General features: G+C 49.5%; 1 protein-coding gene across 3 annotated transcripts in view; it reads left to right on the top strand.

Annotated features, from left to right (window-relative positions):
• Positions 1-13,183, top strand: part of LGMN (legumain) — a 44,311-nt gene extending 31,128 nt beyond the window's left edge. For 2 of the 3 annotated variants that reach the window (XM_025391210.1, XM_025391211.1), the window contains 10 exons: positions 303-388; positions 2,111-2,186; positions 2,674-2,736; positions 3,697-3,763; positions 4,612-4,730; positions 4,819-4,908; positions 6,703-6,903; positions 10,291-10,461; positions 12,264-12,331; positions 12,610-13,183. In XM_025391210.1, coding sequence (XP_025246995.1) covers positions 303-388; positions 2,111-2,186; positions 2,674-2,736; positions 3,697-3,763; positions 4,612-4,730; positions 4,819-4,908; positions 6,703-6,903; positions 10,291-10,461; positions 12,264-12,331; positions 12,610-12,652 — 984 coding nt within the window. In that variant the 3' untranslated portion in view covers positions 12,653-13,183. The remainder of the gene's footprint in view (positions 1-302; positions 389-2,110; positions 2,187-2,673; positions 2,737-3,696; positions 3,764-4,611; positions 4,731-4,818; positions 4,909-6,702; positions 6,904-10,290; positions 10,462-12,263; positions 12,332-12,609) is intronic. The other variant, XM_025391213.1, reaches the window with a different exon arrangement.
• Positions 13,184-20,516: the final 7,333 nt, after the last annotated feature.

The raw sequence follows: 20,516 nt of genomic DNA, 5'->3' as shown, positions 1-20,516 counted from the left end.
GTAGCTGGGATTATAGGCGGGTGCCATGATGCCTGGCTAATTTTTCTACTTTCAGTAGAGGTGGGGTTTCACTGTGTTGGCCAGGCTAGCCTTGAACTCCTGACCTCAAGTGATCCGCCCACCTCGGCCTCCTAAAGTGCTAGCATTACAGGCGTGAGCCACCACACTTGGCCAAAAGTGTTTGCTCTTGAGCCTTGAGCCTTGGAATGTGCAGGCTGGTGGCGTGGGTTGGCTGCAGACTCAGCCAACTCTCTGGGTTGGAGTGATAGCTGCATCTGATTGTGGCTCCTAATTCTTTGTAGGATGTTACCCCACAAAATTTCCTTGCTGTGTTGAGAGGCGATGCAGAAGCAGTGAAGGGCGTCGGATCCGGGAAAGTCCTGAAGAGGTAATGTCTGTTTACAGATACTACACTTCTCTCCATGGCTTGGGACCCCAGTATAGAGAATTGAAACAGGTGTTGTTCTGTGCTCCCAGCCTGTTTACCTGTGAGAAATGACAGAGTGGAGAGTTTTGTTCTGATTTAGGACAGGTGCTTAGGGCTGTTGTTTCATGGCTTCTCTTGGCAGCCCATTTCTGCACTGAATTCACCTTGTGATCCAGGGTCCCTCATGAGTAATACAATGTTCCTGTCACTTAAACTCCTCGTTCCTTGTTGTCTGGGGATCGTAGCACAGGGATGTCCCACTGCCTGTGGAGCCCCTGAGGCAGGTTTGAATCCCTGTGGCCAGATTGCAGGACCACCAGCCCTGTGCTCTGATCACAGATCAGTCCAGCGGGGAGAGGCACATTTGTAAATGCAGAGCTGACTTTCATACTGGGGAAAACGAACCCCAGCGCTTACCCTGCTGGCCGTGGGCTAGAGATGTCTTACTGTTTAGTAATTGTTCATGTGGCGTTTTTGTGTGATACCAGAGATTCCAGTAGCATGTTTCTTTTAGGCTGGAAGGGAGACCTGGGCACAAGTTAGCGCGTGTGAATTAGTGCAGAGGCCTGGTGTGGTGGCTCAGCCTGTAATCCCAGCACTTCGGGAGGCCAAGGCGGGCGGATCACTTGAGATCAGGAGTTGAAGAGCAGCCTGGTCAACATGGTGAAACCCTGTCTTTACTGAAAATACAAAAATTAGCCAGGCGTGGTGGCGTGTGCCTGTAGTCCCAGCTACTCTGGTGGCTGAGGCAGGAGAATTGCTTAAATCCAGGAGGTGGAGGTTGCAGTGAGGCAAGATTGTGCTACTGCACTCCAGCCTGAGCAACAGAGTAAGACTCTGTCTCAAAAAAAAAAAAAAAAAAAAAAAAAAAAAAGAAAAACACACATACACTTTGGGAGGCTGAGCTGGGTGGATCACGAGGTCAGGAGTTTGACACCAACCTGGCCAACATGGTGAAACCCCATCTCTACTAAAGATACAAAAAATTAGCTAGACGTGGTGGCACGTGCCTATGATCCCAGCTATTCAGGAGGCTGAGGCAGGAGAATTGCTTTAATCTGGGAGGCGGAGGTTACAGTGAGCTGAGATCACGCCATTGCACTCCAGCCTGGGCAACAGGGTGAGACTCTATCTCAAAAAAAAAAAAAAAAAAAAGAAATGGACATCTGTGAGGGTGAACCAAATTGGCTTCATGTAAGTTATTACATCTCTGCCACTTCGACGCAGCTCCATCTGGGGGAAGCCCTGGTGAGGCAGGCAGGTGGTCATCCAAACTGTGTGGGCTGCAGGAGGCCTGGAGCGGGAGGCTGCCGGCCTGTGTTGAACTCATGTTGGGGAGATCTGGTTGGAGAGTGTGGCTGCCTGGGATGAGACCCAATTGCCAGAGGACCCCACTATCCACCTCACACCAGGTCTGTGTGATCGGTTGCCCAGGAAAGGCCCCTCCTCCTTTCCAGCCATACTTCAGAATTTGGAGGCTCTAGGATCTATACTGTGGTTCAGAATCACACTAAGGGGAGTGGAAGGGACAGGCCGGACACTGGGCCCTTGTGTTCATCTTCAAACCTGGTTGGGCAACTCTACTCCCCAAACTTCTTAATTTTTTGATTAGGGCAGCTTTTCAGAGAAATAGAAGTAAAAATAGAAAAAGGAAATGATTGACTTCTGATTCTTTCTTGGCAGCGGCCCCCAGGATCACGTGTTCGTTTACTTCACCGACCATGGATCTACTGGAATACTGGTTTTTCCCAATGAAGATGTGAGTTTTCTTGACATTTTAAGGACAAACTAGCAGAACAGAAAAGCAAGGTGTCGAGATTAAACCCATAGCATGTATTTTCTAGTGTCCTGCAAGGGTTGGTTTGTACGTGTGGTGGGTGGGAGTGGGGGACAGGTTTAGCAGCTTGAAATCTATCCAAGGGCATCTCTTCCAGACGGTTTTCCCTGCATTTCTGTTCATATCGCAGCTTCAGTAGCTGTCTCAGGACGTGGATGTATCGCACTAGACCTCAGAACAGACCAAAAGCTCTGGACAAAGTAATGGGTGAAGAGATACATCCTCTTCCCCTTTTTAAGTGTGGGCATAAAACACGTGATGACATTCTGGGATTATGTTCTTCCCCATGATTACTTCTAGGGGTTGGTAGAAAAGAGTTTATGAAGCATCATCAGAACTTTAGTAGTGAGTTATCCAGCGAATAGTTTCTCTTGATGTGTTGGTCTGAATCAATATTCTCACCTTTCAGCTTCATGTAAAGGACCTGAATGAGACCATCCATTACATGTACAAACACAAAATGTACCGAAAGGTAATTCAGCCCTTGGGGCAGCCTTGTGGGGAGGGCTGTGGGGAAAGCCGTGGGTGCAGAGCCCACAGTCCCGTGACCATCCTCCAACTGTGGGTGCTGTGTTTTCTAGAAAGGGGATCCTTCCAACCACTAGTTTCCCAGGCTGAGCCTTTCAGCTTTAGCTATTAGATTGGAATCACTGGAGAGCTTGTTAAAATAGTGTGGGCTTCGCCCCCAGAGTTTGACCCAGTAGGTCTGGGGAGGCGGCCTGAGAATTTGCCTTGTGTTTCTGTGTGATCCTGCTGCTGCTGGTCTTCGGCCCACACTTTGCAGACTCCTATTCCTAAGACTGTCCTCAATTTTGGGCAGTTGGGGAGGAAAATACCATTATCTTATTCTCACTTTGAGCGTTTCTCACCCTTATAGCACCCTTTATGGAAACTGTGTAGGGCCAGAGTTTTTGGCCAGATGCGGTGGCTCACTCCTATAGTCCCAGCACCTTAGAAGGCCGAGGCAGGAAGATCACTTGAGGCCAGGAGTTTAAGACCAGCCTGGGCAACATAGTGAGACTGTGTCTCTACCAAAACAAAAACAAAAACAAAAACAAAAACAAAAACCAAAAAACCCTGCATAGGTTGGGTGATACGTGACAGTAACGCAGAAAGATGGCCTGCTGGGCTGTTTGGTCTTTGAAACTCCTCCCTGCATTGGATGGTGGAACCGTTTTCCTTAGCATCACATGGCTCCGTTTTTTCTGCATTGTTTCAGCTAATAGATGATTTTACTCCATTAGCAATGAATAAATTTGTGTGGCAGCAGCTTCCATAGCCTCTGGCAGCAGCCTCTTTACAGCAATGTCTCCCAGAAGCAAGCCTGGAGGACTTGTTAGGAATGGGTAGAGAGAGTGGGCAGAGCTCCAGTAGCGTGGCTGGAGGCCTGTACCTGGCTGGGGTGAGCTCACTTGCCCCGTCTGCCTCACAGATGGTGTTCTACATTGAAGCCTGTGAGTCTGGGTCCATGATGAACCACCTGCCGGATAACATCAATGGTAGGTGGTTGGGGTGCCGGCCTCGACCTGGGCTGGCAAGCAGGTTGCTCAAATATCGCTGACATGGAACCGAGCATTCTCCATAAGCAGGGGCTGCTGAGGGCAGCCTGGACCATAAACATGGGGAGATACCTGCAGGTAGCTCTGGGCTTCCTCTGCTCTTGAAGAATTGGTAGTCAGGGAATAAAGAATCTGTATGTGAGCCTCACAGTGCTCTTCCAGGTTCTAGTAAAACTACTGAAGCTAAAACTACATGGGCTTTGGACCAGCCTCCATCCTTTGCAATGTGTTGGTTGCTCTCTGACCTCAAGCAGGTGACTGGCCCTCTTTGATCCTCAATTATCCCCATCTGTAAAATGGGGATAAAGATAGTATGTGTCTGTTGGGAGACTCGTATTTTAAACACTAGCATTTGTCCAGCACAATTCTAAGCCCATGGTAGAGAGATAGTAAGTGGTAGCTTTTGTATAGGTTCAGTTAATCTAGATGTTTCTTCAATAAATGTCAGATCTCTCTGGAAACCAAAGTAAGCCCATATTCTTTAAGTTTCCCATGCTGTGGAAATGTCAGCATTCTTCCAGAATAGCATGGTGTCCTAAGCATGCCAATTTGCCAATTGCTGCAAAAAACCTCTATCAGCTGGCTCCTCTTTCTTCCGCATTTAATTTGAGATGAGTTATTGTAATGGAATGCACAGGGCTGGGTCCAGTTACGTGTCCCTGCCCTCCTGTGCTCATCATAAGTAGCATGCTTCGATTTCACCAGGGGAGAAAGAAGGACCCAAGCTTCAAGCGTAATCCAAGGCAGTAATAAAATGCGACTAAAAGATCATCTTTAATTCCTCGTAGTTTATGCAACTACTGCCGCCAACCCCAGAGAGTCGTCCTACGCCTGTTACTATGATGAGAAGAGGTCCACGTACCTGGGGGACTGGTACAGCGTCAACTGGATGGAAGACTCGGACGTGGTGAGCCCTTCGGGGGCTGGCGGTTCAGCGGGGGTTTAACCGTCAGACTCTGACTGTCAAAGGTCTTTAATGGTCTCATGTTTTGCAGGAAGATCTGACTAAAGAGACCCTGCACAAGCAGTACCACTTGGTGAAATCACACACCAACACCAGCCACGTCATGCAGTATGGAAACAAAGTGAGTCGGGAGCCTCGCGTGCCGGCCCTCCGTTACCTTGTGAACTAGGTGGACTTGCCTGGCATATTGATCTCTTGCTAAAGAGACACGGGATCTGGGTGAGGAATGGTTGAGGCAGGGGATGCCTCTGCCTCTCATAGCCATTCCATCTTGGGGACCTGTGGGCTTTGGAATCAGACCTTGCTAGGTTCAAACTTGCAGAGTTGTGAGGCTTTGGGCAAGTGATTTCACTTCTCTGAATTTGTTTCCTCATTGGTCAAAACCCAAGTGCACAGGGTAGCTAGGCGCATGAAAGAGGGCTTTGCATTACTTACGCTAAACACAGGCCTAGTGTGCAGCAAGAGATCACTGACTCGAAAGCTGCTGCTCTATGGTCTGTAGGTGGTCCCACAGCCACTCCGCACCTTGGATTTTCTGGAGTCCTGCCACTTTGCAAGCTGCAGGTTGTTACCTTTACCCTTTGGCTATAAATTGGAGACATTTTATCCTCCTCCAGATATGTCCAGAAGGGACCTCTGTGGTTAAATGGTGTTGTGGCAGGTGGCTGCTAAAAGCTTGGACCCTAAGTGAAGCTGCCGGGGCTAACGTTTGGTATGTGCAAACACCGTAACAAATGTGCAGGACCTCCCAGTTGTTCATATGCCCAAACACCATTCCCCAAGCAGCCCACCCCCAGTGGAGAGCTTGCCAGCTGAGATCTGTTCCTTGGGCACAAGCATTGGCCTTCTAGAAGAACCTGGAGTCAGTAAATCCAGCCATTGTTAGCCCTTCAGCAGAGCATGGGCTGGGGGACATGAGACCTGCACCCAGGGCACCATGACCTGGTCAGGCTTTTGAGCCAGCGTAGGAGAGAGTTGGAGCAGAGGGAAGGCCAGGGAAAGGTGACCCAGAGAAGGCAGGGTCAGTGGTGGCATAGCCCTGGCCATGTGGGGGCTCTGCCCTGGGCTTTCCATTCTCGTCACAGTATCCTCAGCATTGGCCATTTCTGATCTTGGTTGAGGGGTTGTGGTGGATCTTCTCCAAACTCTGTTTTTGTATAGATTTGTGTGTGTGGTATTATTGATTTTAGAACTGTCTTTAGATTATTGTTGCTTGCGTTAGGAACAGAACGCTTGCAGCATTTTCCCTTCTGATTGGGAGCCAGTCTGTAGTGACTGCTGCAGCCAAATAGAGCCTGGCCGCTCTGCCCATTTGCTAGCTCTTGATGCCAAGCATCAGCCTGGCCTCTCTGTGACCTTAGCTCTGCCCTTCCCAGTGGACCCAGACTTCAGCTCTAACCTGGGCAGATGCTTTGTACCTTCCCACTACTGGCCCTTAGGGACTTGCAGGTGAGTGCGGGTGGGTGAGCACATACAGGGCACCCGCCTGGATAGGCGGCATCCTTTGCAGGTGACATTCTTTGCCTGGAATCCTTTGCAGCAGAACTGCTATTCTTTTTATATATGAAAGGTGCTGCTGATCCACAGGCAGAGCTTGGACCAGAGCTGTCTGGTGAAAGAATAGCAGTTCTGCTGCAGAGGATGTCAGGCATTTTGAGTCACTCGCTGGTAGATTTTAGGGGCTCCCGTGCAATGCCTGCATACTGCTGGGGTGACTACGTCTTTTCAGGCTGCAGTTGTGGCCCTGTGGCCCTGAAAGCATGAGGAGTAAATGTGAGCCTCTGATGGAGAGGCCGGACTTGGGGTACGTTGGGCACATCTGCTCCTCCCACTCAAACCAGCTCTCTCTCTCCCTGTCTCTCTCTCGCTCTCTCTTGCTTTCTCTCTCGCTCTCTCTTGCTGTCTCTCTCCCCAGACGATCTCCACCATGAAAGTGATGCAGTTTCAGGGTATGAAGCACAAAGCCAGTTCTCCTCTCTCCCTGCCTCCAGTCACACACCTGGACCTCACCCCCAGCCCTGACGTGCCCCTCACGATCATGAAGAGGAAACTGATGAACACCAATGATCTGGAGGAGTCCAGGCAGCTCACGGAGGAGATCCAGCGGCATCTGGATGTGAGTAGGGGTGAAAGGAGCAGTGCCCAGGTGCTGTCCCCAGCCCAGGTGGGCGGCATGCATGAGCATGGCCCTGCCTCTTGACCCTTCTCCCTGCCATGCAGGAGTGTGTGGGGACGGAAGCCAGCCTCCGTCCTCCATGTAACGGAAGCGGGTGGGCGGAGCCGTGGTTGCCTCCCATCTTCATGAGTAACCTTGACCTCTTCGGCAGTAGGGAGCAGTGGAATGGGGGCCGTCTCCCCTGTATCGTGCCAAGAAGCCATGTACCTGGGTGTTTCCCTCTTTTATACCTTGTTGCTTAGAGGATATTTTTATTTTGTTGCTTATTAAGTTATTAGCTAATCATACTCATTTTAAAAATCCAGAGCCAGGTACTAGGCATGTGCCTCTAGTCCCAGCTACTGAGGGGGCTGAAGCAGGAGGATTCCTTGAGTCTGGTCAGCTTGGGCAACCAGTAAAACCCTTTCTCTTAAACAAAACAAAACAAAAAATTCCAATCCACAAAAATTTCTGCTATTCTCAGAAAAACATAGTCATGCCTAAAATTCTTTGTAAAAATTTCTGCTATTCTCAGAGAAACACAGTCATGCCTAAAATTCTTTCTAAAGTGCTATGCCGTCCTTTCCAATCACTGAGTCTGTTTTCAGTAGCTCATCAGTGTGTTTGGAGCTGGCAGAGTTGCTGTGTAAATTACAGCTGTGCGCTCACTGGAATGCTGGGCAGAGGGCTGCCTGTCCCTTCCCACAAAGCCAGCTCTGTTAACTCTTGTCCCATTGTCAGCACAGCACAGTGATGGATGTGCTGAAATACGGCCTGAGTTTTCTAGGCAAGTTTTTTTTTTTGTTTTTTTTTTTGAGACAGAGTCTTGCTCTGTCGCCAGGCTGGAGTGCAGTGGTGTGATCTCGGCTCACTGCAACCTCCGCCTCCTGGGTTTAAGTGATTCCCCTGCCTCAGCCTCCCGAGTAGCTGGGATTACAGGCACGTGCCACCATGCCCAGCTAGTTTTTGTATTTTTAGTAGAGATGAGGTTTCACCATATTGGTCAGACTGGTCTCGAACTCCTGACCTCAGGTGATCCACCTATCTAGGCAGGATTCTTTTTTGTAATCAGTGTGGTTTGTTTTAAGTGCATATATCTAATTATCCCCAAAATTGGTACCCTGTGTGTGACAGCTGTATTAACCAGGACATATTTTTAGTTGCTGTCAAACGCAGTGTAGCACAGTAGTTCTCAGACTTTTTATTCTTAGGCCTCTTTATTTTTTAATTTTTTTATAGAGCTGGGGTCTCCCTGTGTTGCCCAGGCTGGTCTTAAACTCCTGAGCTCAAGTGGTCCTCCCACCTGGGCCCCGAAAGTATTGGGATTACAGAAGTGGGCCACTCACCCGGCCAGACCCCTTTATACTCTTTAAATTATTCATCCCAAAGGGCTTTTGTTCATGGTGGGTTATGTCTATTGATATTTATTGCATTAAATTAGGATGAGATGAAAGGACATTTTTGACGGTTCACAGAAACTGAACCAGAGGTTTTGTTTTTTTTTGTTGGTTTTTTTTTGAGATGGAGTTCTGCTCGTGCTGCCCAGGCTGGAGTGCAGTGGTGTGATCTCAGCTCACTGCAACCTCTGCCTTCTGGGTTCAAGTGATTCTCCTGCCTCAGCCTCCCAAGTAGCTGGGATTACAGGCACCTGCCACCACGCCCAGCTAACTTTTGCATGTTTAGTAGAGATGGGGTTTCACCATGTTGTCCAGGCTGGTCTCAAACTCCTGGCCTCAGGTGATCCATCTGCATCAGCCTCCCAAAGTGCTGGGATTACAGGCGTGAGCCACCGCACCCGGCTCAAGAGTTTTCTTACGTTTGCTTAAACAACTGTGTAAATCATATAGGACTTCTTTGGTATCTGCTGCCAATTAGAAAACTATTTCTAAGACCATTTAACTATTGCATAATTACACTTTTATGTAAAGTAAAAGATTATTGTGAAAAAATTAAAACTAAGATTTAAAAATATTTAACTCATTTACAAATAACAATATTTGTAACAAATAACATTTTGCATTAATATTTTTCTATGAAAAATAACCATTTTCCAAAACAAAAACCACTTTGGTGAGAAGAGTGGCATTGCTTTACATTTGTGTGGAATCTCTTTTGTGTCCGGCATTACTAGAAGACAGCTGGATCCTTGAACTGGCTTCTGCTTTCGCTGTTGGGAGCTGTTCTTTTGGCTGAAGTGTAAGAAGAAAATCCAGCCTTGTAAAGATACAGAGTTGAGGAAGGGAAGACCTTCCGGAGCCTGAGAGCTCTTGGGGAGTCTGGTTCTGGACCACGCCGGGGAACTGCTGGTCTGACACACAGTGGGTGGAGGGTCTTTGTGGAATGCAGATATGAAGCAGACCAACCCTGGCTGGAGAGAGGGTAGGACAGAGCTTGCTTGTAGAGTGAAGGGTGTTTTTTTTTTTTTTTAGTTTTTTTGATTTTTATTTTAATAGAGGCAGGGTCTTGCTGTGTTGCCCAGGCTGGTCTGGAACTGCTGGCCTCAAGGGATCCTCCTGCCTCAGCCTCCTAAAGTGCTGGGAGTACAGGCGTGAGCCACTGTGCCTGGCCGGAGTGAGGGTAGTGCAGAAGCACCTTCTTCTTTATGATGCTGTTTTTCATCATCTGGAAAGAAAACAGAGTCCCTCTGTGCCCCACTGTGTAAACTTTCGCTAGTTTCCTGAGTGGGCAGAGGTGCCCGTGAACACAGCACCCTCACGGCACAGTCGTCTGTTTTGGGGCACAGGTTCTGCAACGTCCTTTCTCCACAGCAATGGTGGTTTTTTTGTTTTTTTTGTTTTTTTTTGTTTTTTTTTTTGAGACGGAGTCTCGCTCTGTCGCCCAGGCTGGAGTGCAGTGGCGTGATCTCGGCTCACTGCAAGCTCCGCCTCCCGGGTTCACGCCATTCTCCTGCCTCAGCCTCCCGAGTAGCTGGGACCACAGGTGCCCACCACCTCGCCCGGCTAATTTTTTGTATTTTTAGTAGAGATGGGGTTTCACCGTGTTAGCCAGGATGGTCTCGATCTCCTGACCTCGTGATCCGCCCACCTCGGCCTCCCAAAGTGCTGAGATTACAGGCGTGAGCCACCGCGCCCGGCCACAGTGGTTGTTTTTTGATACAAATGTTTGCATCATGCTGGAAGATCCCCAAGAGGCAGGTCTTTCTGGCCGTCGCAGAAGTGGGCACAGACATCTTTGGCCTTTCTCGGAATGCATTGATTGTTATTTCCTCGAACCTGCGGGAGGCTGAGGGCTGTGTGGAGAAGCCTTTGAATGCATTCTCACTGTTCCTGGCTCCCCGAGAGACCGCGTTCAGGGAGGCACATTCTGACAGGCCGCGTTTCTCCCCAGGCCAGGCACCTCATTGAGAAGTCAGTGCGCAAGATCGTCTCCTTGCTGGCAGCGTCCGAGGCTGAGGTGGAGCAGCTCCTGTCCGAGAGAGCCCCGCTCACAGGGCACAGCTGCTACCCAGAGGCCCTGCTGCACTTCCGGACCCACTGCTTCAACTGGCACTCCCCCACGGTGAGCCGGCGGGGCTCTCCCCACGTCTGGAATCCAGAAGCTGAATTCATATTGTCCCCCGGCAGTCACACTGGATGGACAACTTTATAGAAGGTTCCATCCAGGCTGAGAAACAGTGGGCTCATTTCAGAGAGGATGAAGGTTGTCCAAATTCACTGATTTTAATCTTGGCCCCAGAACACTCCTCTCGTCCCAGTGGTAGGAGAGTTTACCAGAGCCATAGATGACAGATGACAGCTCTCACTTCTAGTTTGAAAAACGGTTACTTCTCTTCACACTTCTGCTGTCCCTGCCAATCCCCACCCTCGCCTCTGCCCCTCACACCAGCCACACACATCTTCTGCCTTCTGGGTCCGTTCTGACCTCCTCCCAAGACAGTTGAGGTCGGGTGTGGCCCGTGGAGGAGAAGTGCTGAGTTTCTGCAGATGTAGAATTGGAAGGCAGCTGAAAAGCCTCCTGGTCAGTAGCATGTGGTGCTTCGATCCTTCTAGAGAAAGGTTGGCAAACCGGCCTACAGGCCTGTTTCTCCCTCATAACCTGTTTTTGTAAATCAAGTTTTACTGGGGCCGGGCGTGGTGGCTCATGTCTGTAATCCCAGCACGTTGGGAGGCCCAGGTGGGTGGATCACCTGAAGTCAGGAGTTCGAGACCAGCCTGGCCAACATGGTAAGACCTCGTCTCTACTAAATATACAAAAATTAGCCAGACGCGGTGGTGCACGCCTGTAATCCCAGCTACTCGGGAGGCTGAGGCAGGAGAATCACTTGAACCAGGGAGGTGGAGGTTGCAGTGAGCCGAGATTGTGCCACTATACCGTAGCCTGGGAGACAGAGTAAAACTCTGTCTCCAAAAAAAAATGTTTTTTATTGGAACATAGCCACATCCTGCTCGGTTCCCTGTTGTCCCTGGCCGCTTTCACACTGGGGCAGAGTTGAGGTAGCTCGACTTTACCCCTCCAGTCTTCGTTTGTTTTTCTTTTTTTTTTTAGATGCAGTTTTGCTCTTTTTGCCAAGGCTGGAGTGCAGTGGCATGATCTCAGCTCACTGCAACCTCCGCCTTCTGGGTTCAAGTGATTCTCCTGCCTCAGCCTCCCCAGTAGCTGGGATTACAGGCACGCACCACCACGCCCAGCTAACTTTTGCATGTTTAGTAGAGATGGGGTTTCACCATGTTGTCCAGGCTGGTCTTAGAACTTCTGACCTCAGGCGATCCCCTTACCTCGGCCTCCCAAAGTACTGGGATTACAAGCATGAGCCACCGCACCCGGCCCGGTCTGGGTTTTTTGACCTTTGGGGTCATGCACAGTGAACCTCTTCCTTTGTTCTCATAGAGTTCTTGGGTTTCCCTGAAGTTTGTTTCAAGATAAACATCCCCGCTGCTTCACTCCTCCCTGGTGTGATCCAGTGTGGCTTTCATGCACCATCCATCTCCCTCGCTGGTGTGTCCCTCCCAGAATAAGGTTCCCAGAATCAAAAGGCAGACTTCACGGGGAGATCCCAGGTCATGGCGGGGAGCAGAGCCATCGGAAGTTCCCCGTCAGGAGTCCTGCCCTCAGATTTGAGAGTGCAAAGCCCCGCCAGACACCCCCCCTCCCCTTGCTTGCAAACCCTGGCATGTGTGCCTCTTTCCTGGGGGATAGTCCATAAATATCACCAGATTATCTAAAGGTTGGGAAAGGATCCATGAACCAAAGTAAGGCAAGAGCCACTGGCCAAGATGTTTTCCCTCTGTAACTACAAAAGCGGAGTGGATCGTGTCGGTGAGATGAGGATGTTTCATTCCGTCTTGTTTGTTTTCTCCCAGTACGAGTATGCGTTGAGACATTTGTACGTGCTGGTCAACCTTTGTGAGAAGCCGTATCCGCTTCACAGGTAACTAACGCAGCGGTGGCACTTGGAAGGTCGATGTCATTCTGAAAGCAGAAGGGGCTGCCATCCTCTTCTGCAACTGGGCAGTTTCACTTCTGCCAGGAGCTCCCTCCAGCTTTCCTCTAGAGCCATTTGTCAGTGGGGTCCCGAAGCCGCGTTCTTAGTGACAGCTGCTCGGCGGGCCTGTCCTAACTGCCTGCCTGCTGCATGTGGGTTTGTGTTTGTCTGCCTTTCTTCAGAGTTGACACGGTTCACCAAGTTCTTCTTCCTGTCTGTCGCAGGATAAAACTGTCCATGGACCACGTGTGCCTTGGTCACTACTAAAGAGCTGCCTCCTGGAAGCTTTTCCAAGTGTGAGTGCCCCACTGATTGTGTCCTGATCAGAGACTGGAGAGGCGGAGTGAGAAGCCCCCCGCTGCTCCGGGCCCTCCTGGGGAGCCCCCACTCCAGGGCTCGCTCCAGGGCCTTCTTCACAGGATGACTTGCTCACTGTTACCTACTTCCCCAGTCTCTTCTGGAACACTACCAATTGGGGTGGGGAAAGCTCCGTATTGAGAAGGGTCGTATTTGCTTCCTAGGAGGTTTGTTGTTTTGTTCTGTTTTGTTTTTGCCCGTTAGTTTTAAGGAGCAGGAAGTTCATGGGGGCTTCTGACGTAGCCCCTCTCAAAAGGAGTCTTTATTCTGAGAAATTTGAACCAAAACCTCTTTCAATCTTCAGAATGATTTTATTGAAGAGGGCCTCAAGCCCCAAATGGAAAACCGTTTTTAGAAATTACTATGATTTTTGATTGCTTTTGTATTTAATTCTGCAAGTGTTCAAGTCTTAAAAAATAAAGATTTATAACAGAACCCAAATATTCTCTTCCGACCCTGACTTTGTGGTTGATGCTCCTGCACCTCCTAGTGGGGGCCTCCTCCGTCATCGTCTTTTCCAGCCTCATCACCCCAAGTCTCCCCTCCCACTGCTCTGCTGTTTTCTGTTCCTCTGTACTCCTTGGGCTCTGCAGCCTCCTGTGCCTTTGCTCCTTGCTGTTCCTCCTGCCCTGGAATGCCTTTCCCATCTCCTCTGCAGACCCTCCAGGGACAGTTTAAAGTACCCTTCTTTCCTCCAACCTTCCTCACCTTCTCCTCCCTACTCATCAAGTTGTTTCTGGCTGGGCGCGGTGGCTCACGCCTGTAATCCCAGCATTTTGGGAGGCCGAGGTGGGTGGATCACCTGATATCAGGAGTTCGAGACCAGCCTGGGCAACATGGCGAAATCCTGTCTCTACTACACATACAAAAATTAGCCAGGTGTGGTGGCTCATGCCTGTAGTCCCAGCTACTCGGGAGGCTGAGGCAGGGAATCGCTTGAACCCAGGAAGCGGAGGTTGCAGTGAGCTGAGATCACACCACTGTACTCCAGCCTGAGAGACAGAGTGAGACTCCGTCTCAAAAAAAGTTGTTTTTATTTAGGATCTTTAAAGTGAAGAGCACCCCTTCCATGATTAGGGGAGACACAAGACAGAAATAAAGATTTTCTTACTTACAGGATCTGGGATGTACACAGCACAGCTGGAAGCCACACACATACACACACATCTTTTCAGTGGGGATGTTTCATACATTTGTAATATGGTTAGATTATATTGTAGTAGTCTGTGTTCCATCTTGGGATCCCCTAACTTCCTAAGTGATATTTTTAAATCTGCACACATCAAGGTTCACTCTTTGAACAATGAAGTTCTATCTATTTTGGCAAATGCAAAATGTCCAATATCCATTATGTTTTCATAGTTTCACTACCCTAAAAATCCCCTGTGTTTGATTCAACCATTGCGTGGACTTAGGTTTTCAACGCAGTTGTACGGATCGTATGGTAAGACTGTTTAGTGCTGTGAGAAATTGCCAAAGTGCCGTCCACAGCGGATGCAGTGTCCTGTATTCCCAGCAGCAACGAATGCAAGTTCCTCATGCCCTGCCTCCTCACCAGCTTGTGTCAGTTTTTCGGATTTTGGCCATTCTCATAAGTGTGTAGTAATACCTCATTTTAATGTGCAATTCCTTAATGACAAGTCAACATTGAGCATTTTTCGTATACTTATCTGCCCTCTGTGCATTTTCTTGGGTGATCTTATGCCAATTTTTTTTTTCTGGTGTCTAATTCCAGATTAATTTGCCCATTTTTTAGTTGGGTGTTTGTTTTCTTACTGTTGAGGTTTAAGAGTTCTTTGTATTCTTTGGATCCAAGTCCTTTATCAGATATGTGTTTTGCAAATATGTTCTTTCAATTTGTGGCTTGTCTCTTCGTTTCTCTAACTGTGTCTTTTGCAGATCAGAAGTTTTTAATTTTAATAAAGGCCAATTTACTTTTTCCTTCATGGATTATGTTTTTGGTATCTTTGATTTCTTTTCTTTCCCTTCCCTTTCTCTCTCCCTCCCTTACTTTTTTTTCCTTTTTCCTTTTTTTTTTTTTTTTTTTTTGAGACAGGGTCTCACTCTGTTGCCCAGGCTGGAGTGCAGTGGCGTGATCTTGACTCATTGCAGCCTCCACCTCCAGGGTTCAAGCGATTCTCCTGCCTCAGCCTCCTGAGTAGCTGGGATTACAGGCACGTGCCACCACACCCGGCTAATTTTTGTATTTTTTAGTAAAGATGGATTCACCATGTTGGCCAGGCTGGTCTTGAACTACTGACCTTGGGTGATCTGCCCACCTTGGCCTCCCAAAGCGCTGGGATTAAAGGCATGAGCCACCACATCCAGCCCCTTCTTTCCTTCCTTCCTTCCTTCCTTCCCTTGTTCCCTCCTTTCTCATTCTCTCTTTCTTCCCTCTTGTCTCCTCTTCTTTCTTTTCTTTTCTTCTTTTGTATTAAAGAGACAGGATCTCACTCTGTCACCTAGGCCTGGAGTGCAGTGGCACCATCACAGCTCACTGCAACCTCGAATTCCTGGGCTCAAGGGATCCTCCCCCCTCAGCCTTTCTAGTAGTTAGGATTACAAGCAAACACCATCCCACTTGGCTTCCATTTCCTCCTCCTCCTCCTCTTCTTTTTTTTTTTTGAGACAGAGTCTCACTCTGCAGCCCAGGCTGGAGTACAGTGGTGCGATCTCGGCTCACTGCAACCTCCACCTCCCAGGCTCAAGTGATTCTACCACATCAGCCTCCTGAGTAGATGGGATTACAGGCATGTACCACCATGCTCGGCTAATTTTTATATTTTTAGTAGAGACAGGGTTTCGTCATGTTGGCCAGGCTGGTCTCAAAACTCCTGACCTCAGGTGATTTGCCTGCCTCGTCCTCCCAAAGTGCAAGGATTACAGGTGTGAGCTAGGGTGCCTGGCCCTATTTCTTTTGTATTGAAAAATATTTTATCAGCCATCTTGATGACTCACGTCTATGATCCCAGCTACACACCTCCTATTAGGTGTATTACTTGAGGCCAGGAGTTCAAGGCCTGTCTGGGCAACAACACAGTGAGACCTGTCAAAGAAAGAAAAAAAGAAAAGAAAAGAGTGAAAGAGAGAGAGAGAAAGAAAGAGAGAGTGAGGGAGGGAGGGAGGAAGGGAAGGAAGGAAGGGGAGAAGGAAAAGAAAAGAGAGAGAGAAAAAAAAGAAAGAGGGAGAGAGAGGGAGGGAGGGAGAGACAGAGAAAAAGAAACAGAAAGGAAAGAAAGAAAGAAAGGAGAGAAAGAGAAAAAGGAAAGAAGAAAGAGAAAAAAGAAAGAAAAAGGAAGGAAGGAAAAGAGAGAAAGAAGAAAGAAAGAGGGAGAGAGGGAGGGAGAGATACAGAAAAAAAGAAAGAAAGAAAAAAGAAAAAAAGGAAGAAAAAGGAAGGAAGGAAGAAAGAAAGAAGAAAGGAGGAAAGGAATTCGCTGGGCATGGTGGTGCACACCTGTAGTCTGAGCTACCTGGGAGGCTAAGGCAGGAAGATCCCTTGAGCCCAGGAGTTGGAGGCTGCAGTGGGCAACAGAGCAAGATCCTGTCTTTAAAAAAAAAAAAAACTAAAATAAGAAAATAAGAAAAAAATCCTCTTTTCCAAATGATGCATTTTTAGTTGTATTTCTATGATCTTGTGTTCTTCTCAGTTTTTATTTCTGAAATGATTCTAATTTTTTCCTCAGTTCTATTATCTAAGTTTTCCTAATTCCAATTTAGGTTATTCTTTCATGTCTTTAACATTATTTATTAATTATTGAGATAGGGTCTTGTTATGTTGCCCAGGCTGGTCTTGAACTCCTGGGCTCAGGTGATCCTCCTGTTTCAGACTCCCAAGTAGCTGGGATTATAGACATGCGCCACTGCACCACACATCTTGTATCAATTTTTTTCATGTTTCTTAGCTCTTTTTGACACAGCAGATTGCATTTTTTAGCTGTTTAGGGGCCACATCTTTGTAGTATGTTTTCATTGTCCCCAGGAGAACTGGTCACTGCATTTCACCGAGGACAAGTCATGAAGTCAGCTGAGGTGGCTGCAGCCTTTCACGGGAGATGGTCACCAAGCCAGCCAGGAGGACTGGAAGTAGGGCCTGGGTGCTTGCTATGAGACAAGCAAGGACTTCCTGGAGGCAGGAGCGCCCTCCGCTCTGCAGAATATTTGACCCTTAACAGGGACAGAGGCCCCTGTTGACCCCACATCTACTTGGTGTCCTGCGTGCCCCTCACACTCCACACACCCAAAGCTGATGCATTTTGTTTGCCCTCCAGCCTGCATTCCCCGCTCGCTGAGCTGATAGCACCGCCCCTCATCACAGCATCCAAGCCAGAAATCTGGAAGTTTTCTCTAGGATCCTTTCTCTCCTTTCACACATTCCAGTCGGCCACCACATTCTGCTGATTTTCCATGTTCAACATTTCCCAAACTTAACTCTGCCTCCCATCCCACAGCCCTTTCCCCGTTCATACCTCCCCTCCTGGCCAGAGTGCCAGGGCAGGATTCAGCAGAGCCTCCCCTGCCTCAACCTGGCCCCTCCAATCCGGTTCCTAATTATGGGCAGAGGATTTCCAGACTCCGTCTGCTGCCAGTCAAGACCATTCAGGGCCTGGTCCAACCTGCTCACTCAGGCCCATCTCCCACTTCTCGTCTCAGGCTTTATGTTTAAGCCATCTTGAAGTGGCTGGTTCCCCTGCATACCGCATAGTCTCATTACTTTTTCCATGATTTTTCACTGTCTTCCTTCTTCATTGTCAAGAACTGCCGGGAGTCTGGGGTTTTACCCACTTGCAGGCCAGCAAGGCAGCCTGTGCAGTCTCATAGGTGCTGGCAGATAGGAGACTCCAGTGTCAAAGACAAAGGACTCTATGAGACACGGCGCAGAAGGGTGCACGAGCCTCATGTTTGCTTTGACGACTCCTACCTGTCAGGTCCCCTGAGTGTTACAGAGGTGGACCCGGGTGGATGCTCAGCACACAGTGGGTCCGTGTCACGGCTCAGAAATCTCAAGCTTGGGAAACTCAATCATTTAGAGAAGGTGGCTAGCACTCCTGCCCACGTTTTGCCCTGGAAGGAGACATTATTCTCCAAAGTGAGAAGTATGATTTTATCATCCTCGTCAGGAGAAAAAATCTGCTCTCTTCCCAGGAGGGAGAAACGATCCGGATCTTCCGAGATACTCAAGTAATCTTAAAAACACAGTCTGGAATAAAAGCTGTCAACGACTTTTCACTATACATGCAGAAATGCAAGTGACCCATGGAAAATTGTCTTCAAATAGTCTAGAAGGGGTTCTTCGGTTCCCGTCTGCTCTGGCCAACCTCTTATCTTTCAAGACCTAGTGCAGACACCCCTGTCTCCAGGATGCCCTCTTTCCTTGCTCCAGGCTGGTTACACGCCATCCATTCTGCAGGACCCGTAAAGTGCTGTGCCTTCTGCTGGTCACATTGAACAGAAAGTAGCCCCATTGCTCAGCAACCCCCAGATTTGAGTCCTGTACTCACTCTAGACCATAAAATCCCTTCACACAGATTTGGAAAAGATGTCCCTTCCTCTGAGTGGACATGGGCCCAAAGACAGGGTGCAGGCTCTGATTTCAGCCCCACTTGTCCCCTCAGCCATGCAACTTTGGCAGTGAACACCCTCCGTGCCCGTATGTGCTAGCCTTGAGTTGATTTACCATTTCAAGAAGATCTGAGACTTCCCCTGCCTGCCCCCACCCAGGAACTTGGAGGATCCCTGCAACTAGCCTGGAAGGTTAGGATATAATATGCATTGTCATTTTAAGAAGGGGGAAACCGAGGCACAAAGCCATTGAGGACGTGCACAGGGCTTGCAGCTGGCCTGGAGTCCAGGTCTTCTGGCTCTAGTTCAGTTTTCCCCACTGTATTGCTGAGTAGGTTTTCTGACCCTGAAGTCAAACATCTCAGTTTCCTGCTGGCTTAGGGCTGCGTGGGCTGCAAAGATGAGGTTCCTGTACAGCTTTCCTGGAAGCTAGCATTTCCCAGCAAACGGGAGGAGAAAAGCCGCCACTGGGAGGTGGCACTTTTCTCTCCAAGGCCCTGCTCCACGTGACCTTCCTGTGACGGTAGGGCCTGCTGCCAGCCACAGCTGCTCCCTCTCCTCCACCTGACGATCCCTCTTAGCAGGAGGCATCTGAGTCCTGGATCCCGGCCAGCTGAGCGGGTACCTGGCAACCAGACTCACAAATGTGTGCCCGGCTTTGCAGACACGGCCTCGGGCCTGCTGAGTGGGGGGGGGGGGGGGGGGGGAGGCTCATCTGTGAGTGTATGTGGGGTGAGGGAAGGGGTGTCTACCCTGCACCAGGGGACCCCCCCCAACTGCTCCTCTGGCTGTCCCCCGCCCCCGGGTTTCTGTTTCTCTCTACCCACCTCATCTGTGGGTCTGGACCTTGACAGAAGAAACTTGCTTATTCCTGAGGAGAAGGCAGTACACCCCATTAAGGGGTTGTGGGGCCATCCAAGGCCAGGCCTCTTCAGTGTCAGTTTGGGACATTTCATGGCAGGCAGGACATTGTGCCCAGCCATCATGGGAGGGCCAAGGGGATGGGGAGGCACAGGGCCAGGCATGCCCGGTCTCTCTGTGAAAACCCTGGGTGGCTTCTCCCAGCACTGCTGGCCCAGTCCCACCCACAGGCTGTGAAGTGTAAAAGCACAGGAAGGAGGGAGCCAGCCGGCCATGGGGAGAGGGACAAATGCCAGGGAGGAGACACAGACAGACCCTGTCACACATCACAGCCTGTGGCCAGGTCACCCTTGGACACACACACGCCCAGCTCTGGACTCCTCAGCCCTCGCTTGGGGCTGTGGAGATGCCCGGGCTCATCAGTTGCATCCCGGGCCCGGCAGTCAGATTACAATGGCCACTGCCTCAGGCAGGGTCCCCAGGAACTGGGGTTTGACAGCCAAGGCGTGTCCAACTTTGGTTTTCTACAGATATGTCACTTGGGATGCGGCATGAGGGCAGGATAGAGAGCCGCAGGTTGAGGGTCAGACTCATTTTGCTGGCATGAACTGGGCAGGACAAGTCACCCCCAGCTATAGACTAAATAGTGTCCCTCCAAAAATGTGTAGGTCGCAGCCCTAACCCCTAGCACCCCAGGGCATGCGCGTGTGTGTGTGACTGCCCTGAGGCTAATGCTGGGGTCCACCTGTCAGGAGAGGCCAGGGAGCCCTCGTGAGCCCCCAGAGCACAAGAGAGGGGTTACCTGGAGCCTTTTCATCTGGATGCCTCTGCCCCCAGGGAGCTGTGATTGAGAAAATGGGAAGGTGACTGCGTTTGGAGACAGAGCCTTTGAAGAGATGATTAAAGTTAGGCCGGGCACCGTGGCTCATGCCCATAACCCCAGCACTTTGGGAGGCCGAGGCAACGGATCACTCAAGGTCAGCAGTCCAAGACCAGCTCGGCCAACATGGCGAAACTCCGTCTCTACTAAAAGCACAAAAATCAGCTGGGCATGGTGCCGGGCATCTATAATCCCAGCTACTCCGGAGGCTGAGGCAGGAGAATTGCTTGAACCCGGGAGGCAAAGGTTACAGTGAGCCGAGATCATGCCACTGCACTCCAGCCTGGCAACAGAGCGAGACTCTGTCTCAGAAAAAAATAAAACAAAACAAAACAAGAATAAATAAATAAATAAAGTTAAATAAGGCCACTCAGGTGGGCCCTAATCCAATACAACTGATGTCCTTATAAGAAGAGACACCAGGGATGTGTGACCAGGGAGGAGACTGAGTGAGGGCGCTGAGAAAAGGTG

The sequence above is a fragment of the Theropithecus gelada genome, chromosome 7b, assembly GCF_003255815.1.
Source record: "Theropithecus gelada isolate Dixy chromosome 7b, Tgel_1.0, whole genome shotgun sequence".
Classification (NCBI taxonomy): Eukaryota; Metazoa; Chordata; class Mammalia; order Primates; family Cercopithecidae; genus Theropithecus; species Theropithecus gelada.
Note: the sequence above shows the minus strand (reverse complement) of the source record. Positions and strands in the feature narration are given on the sequence as shown.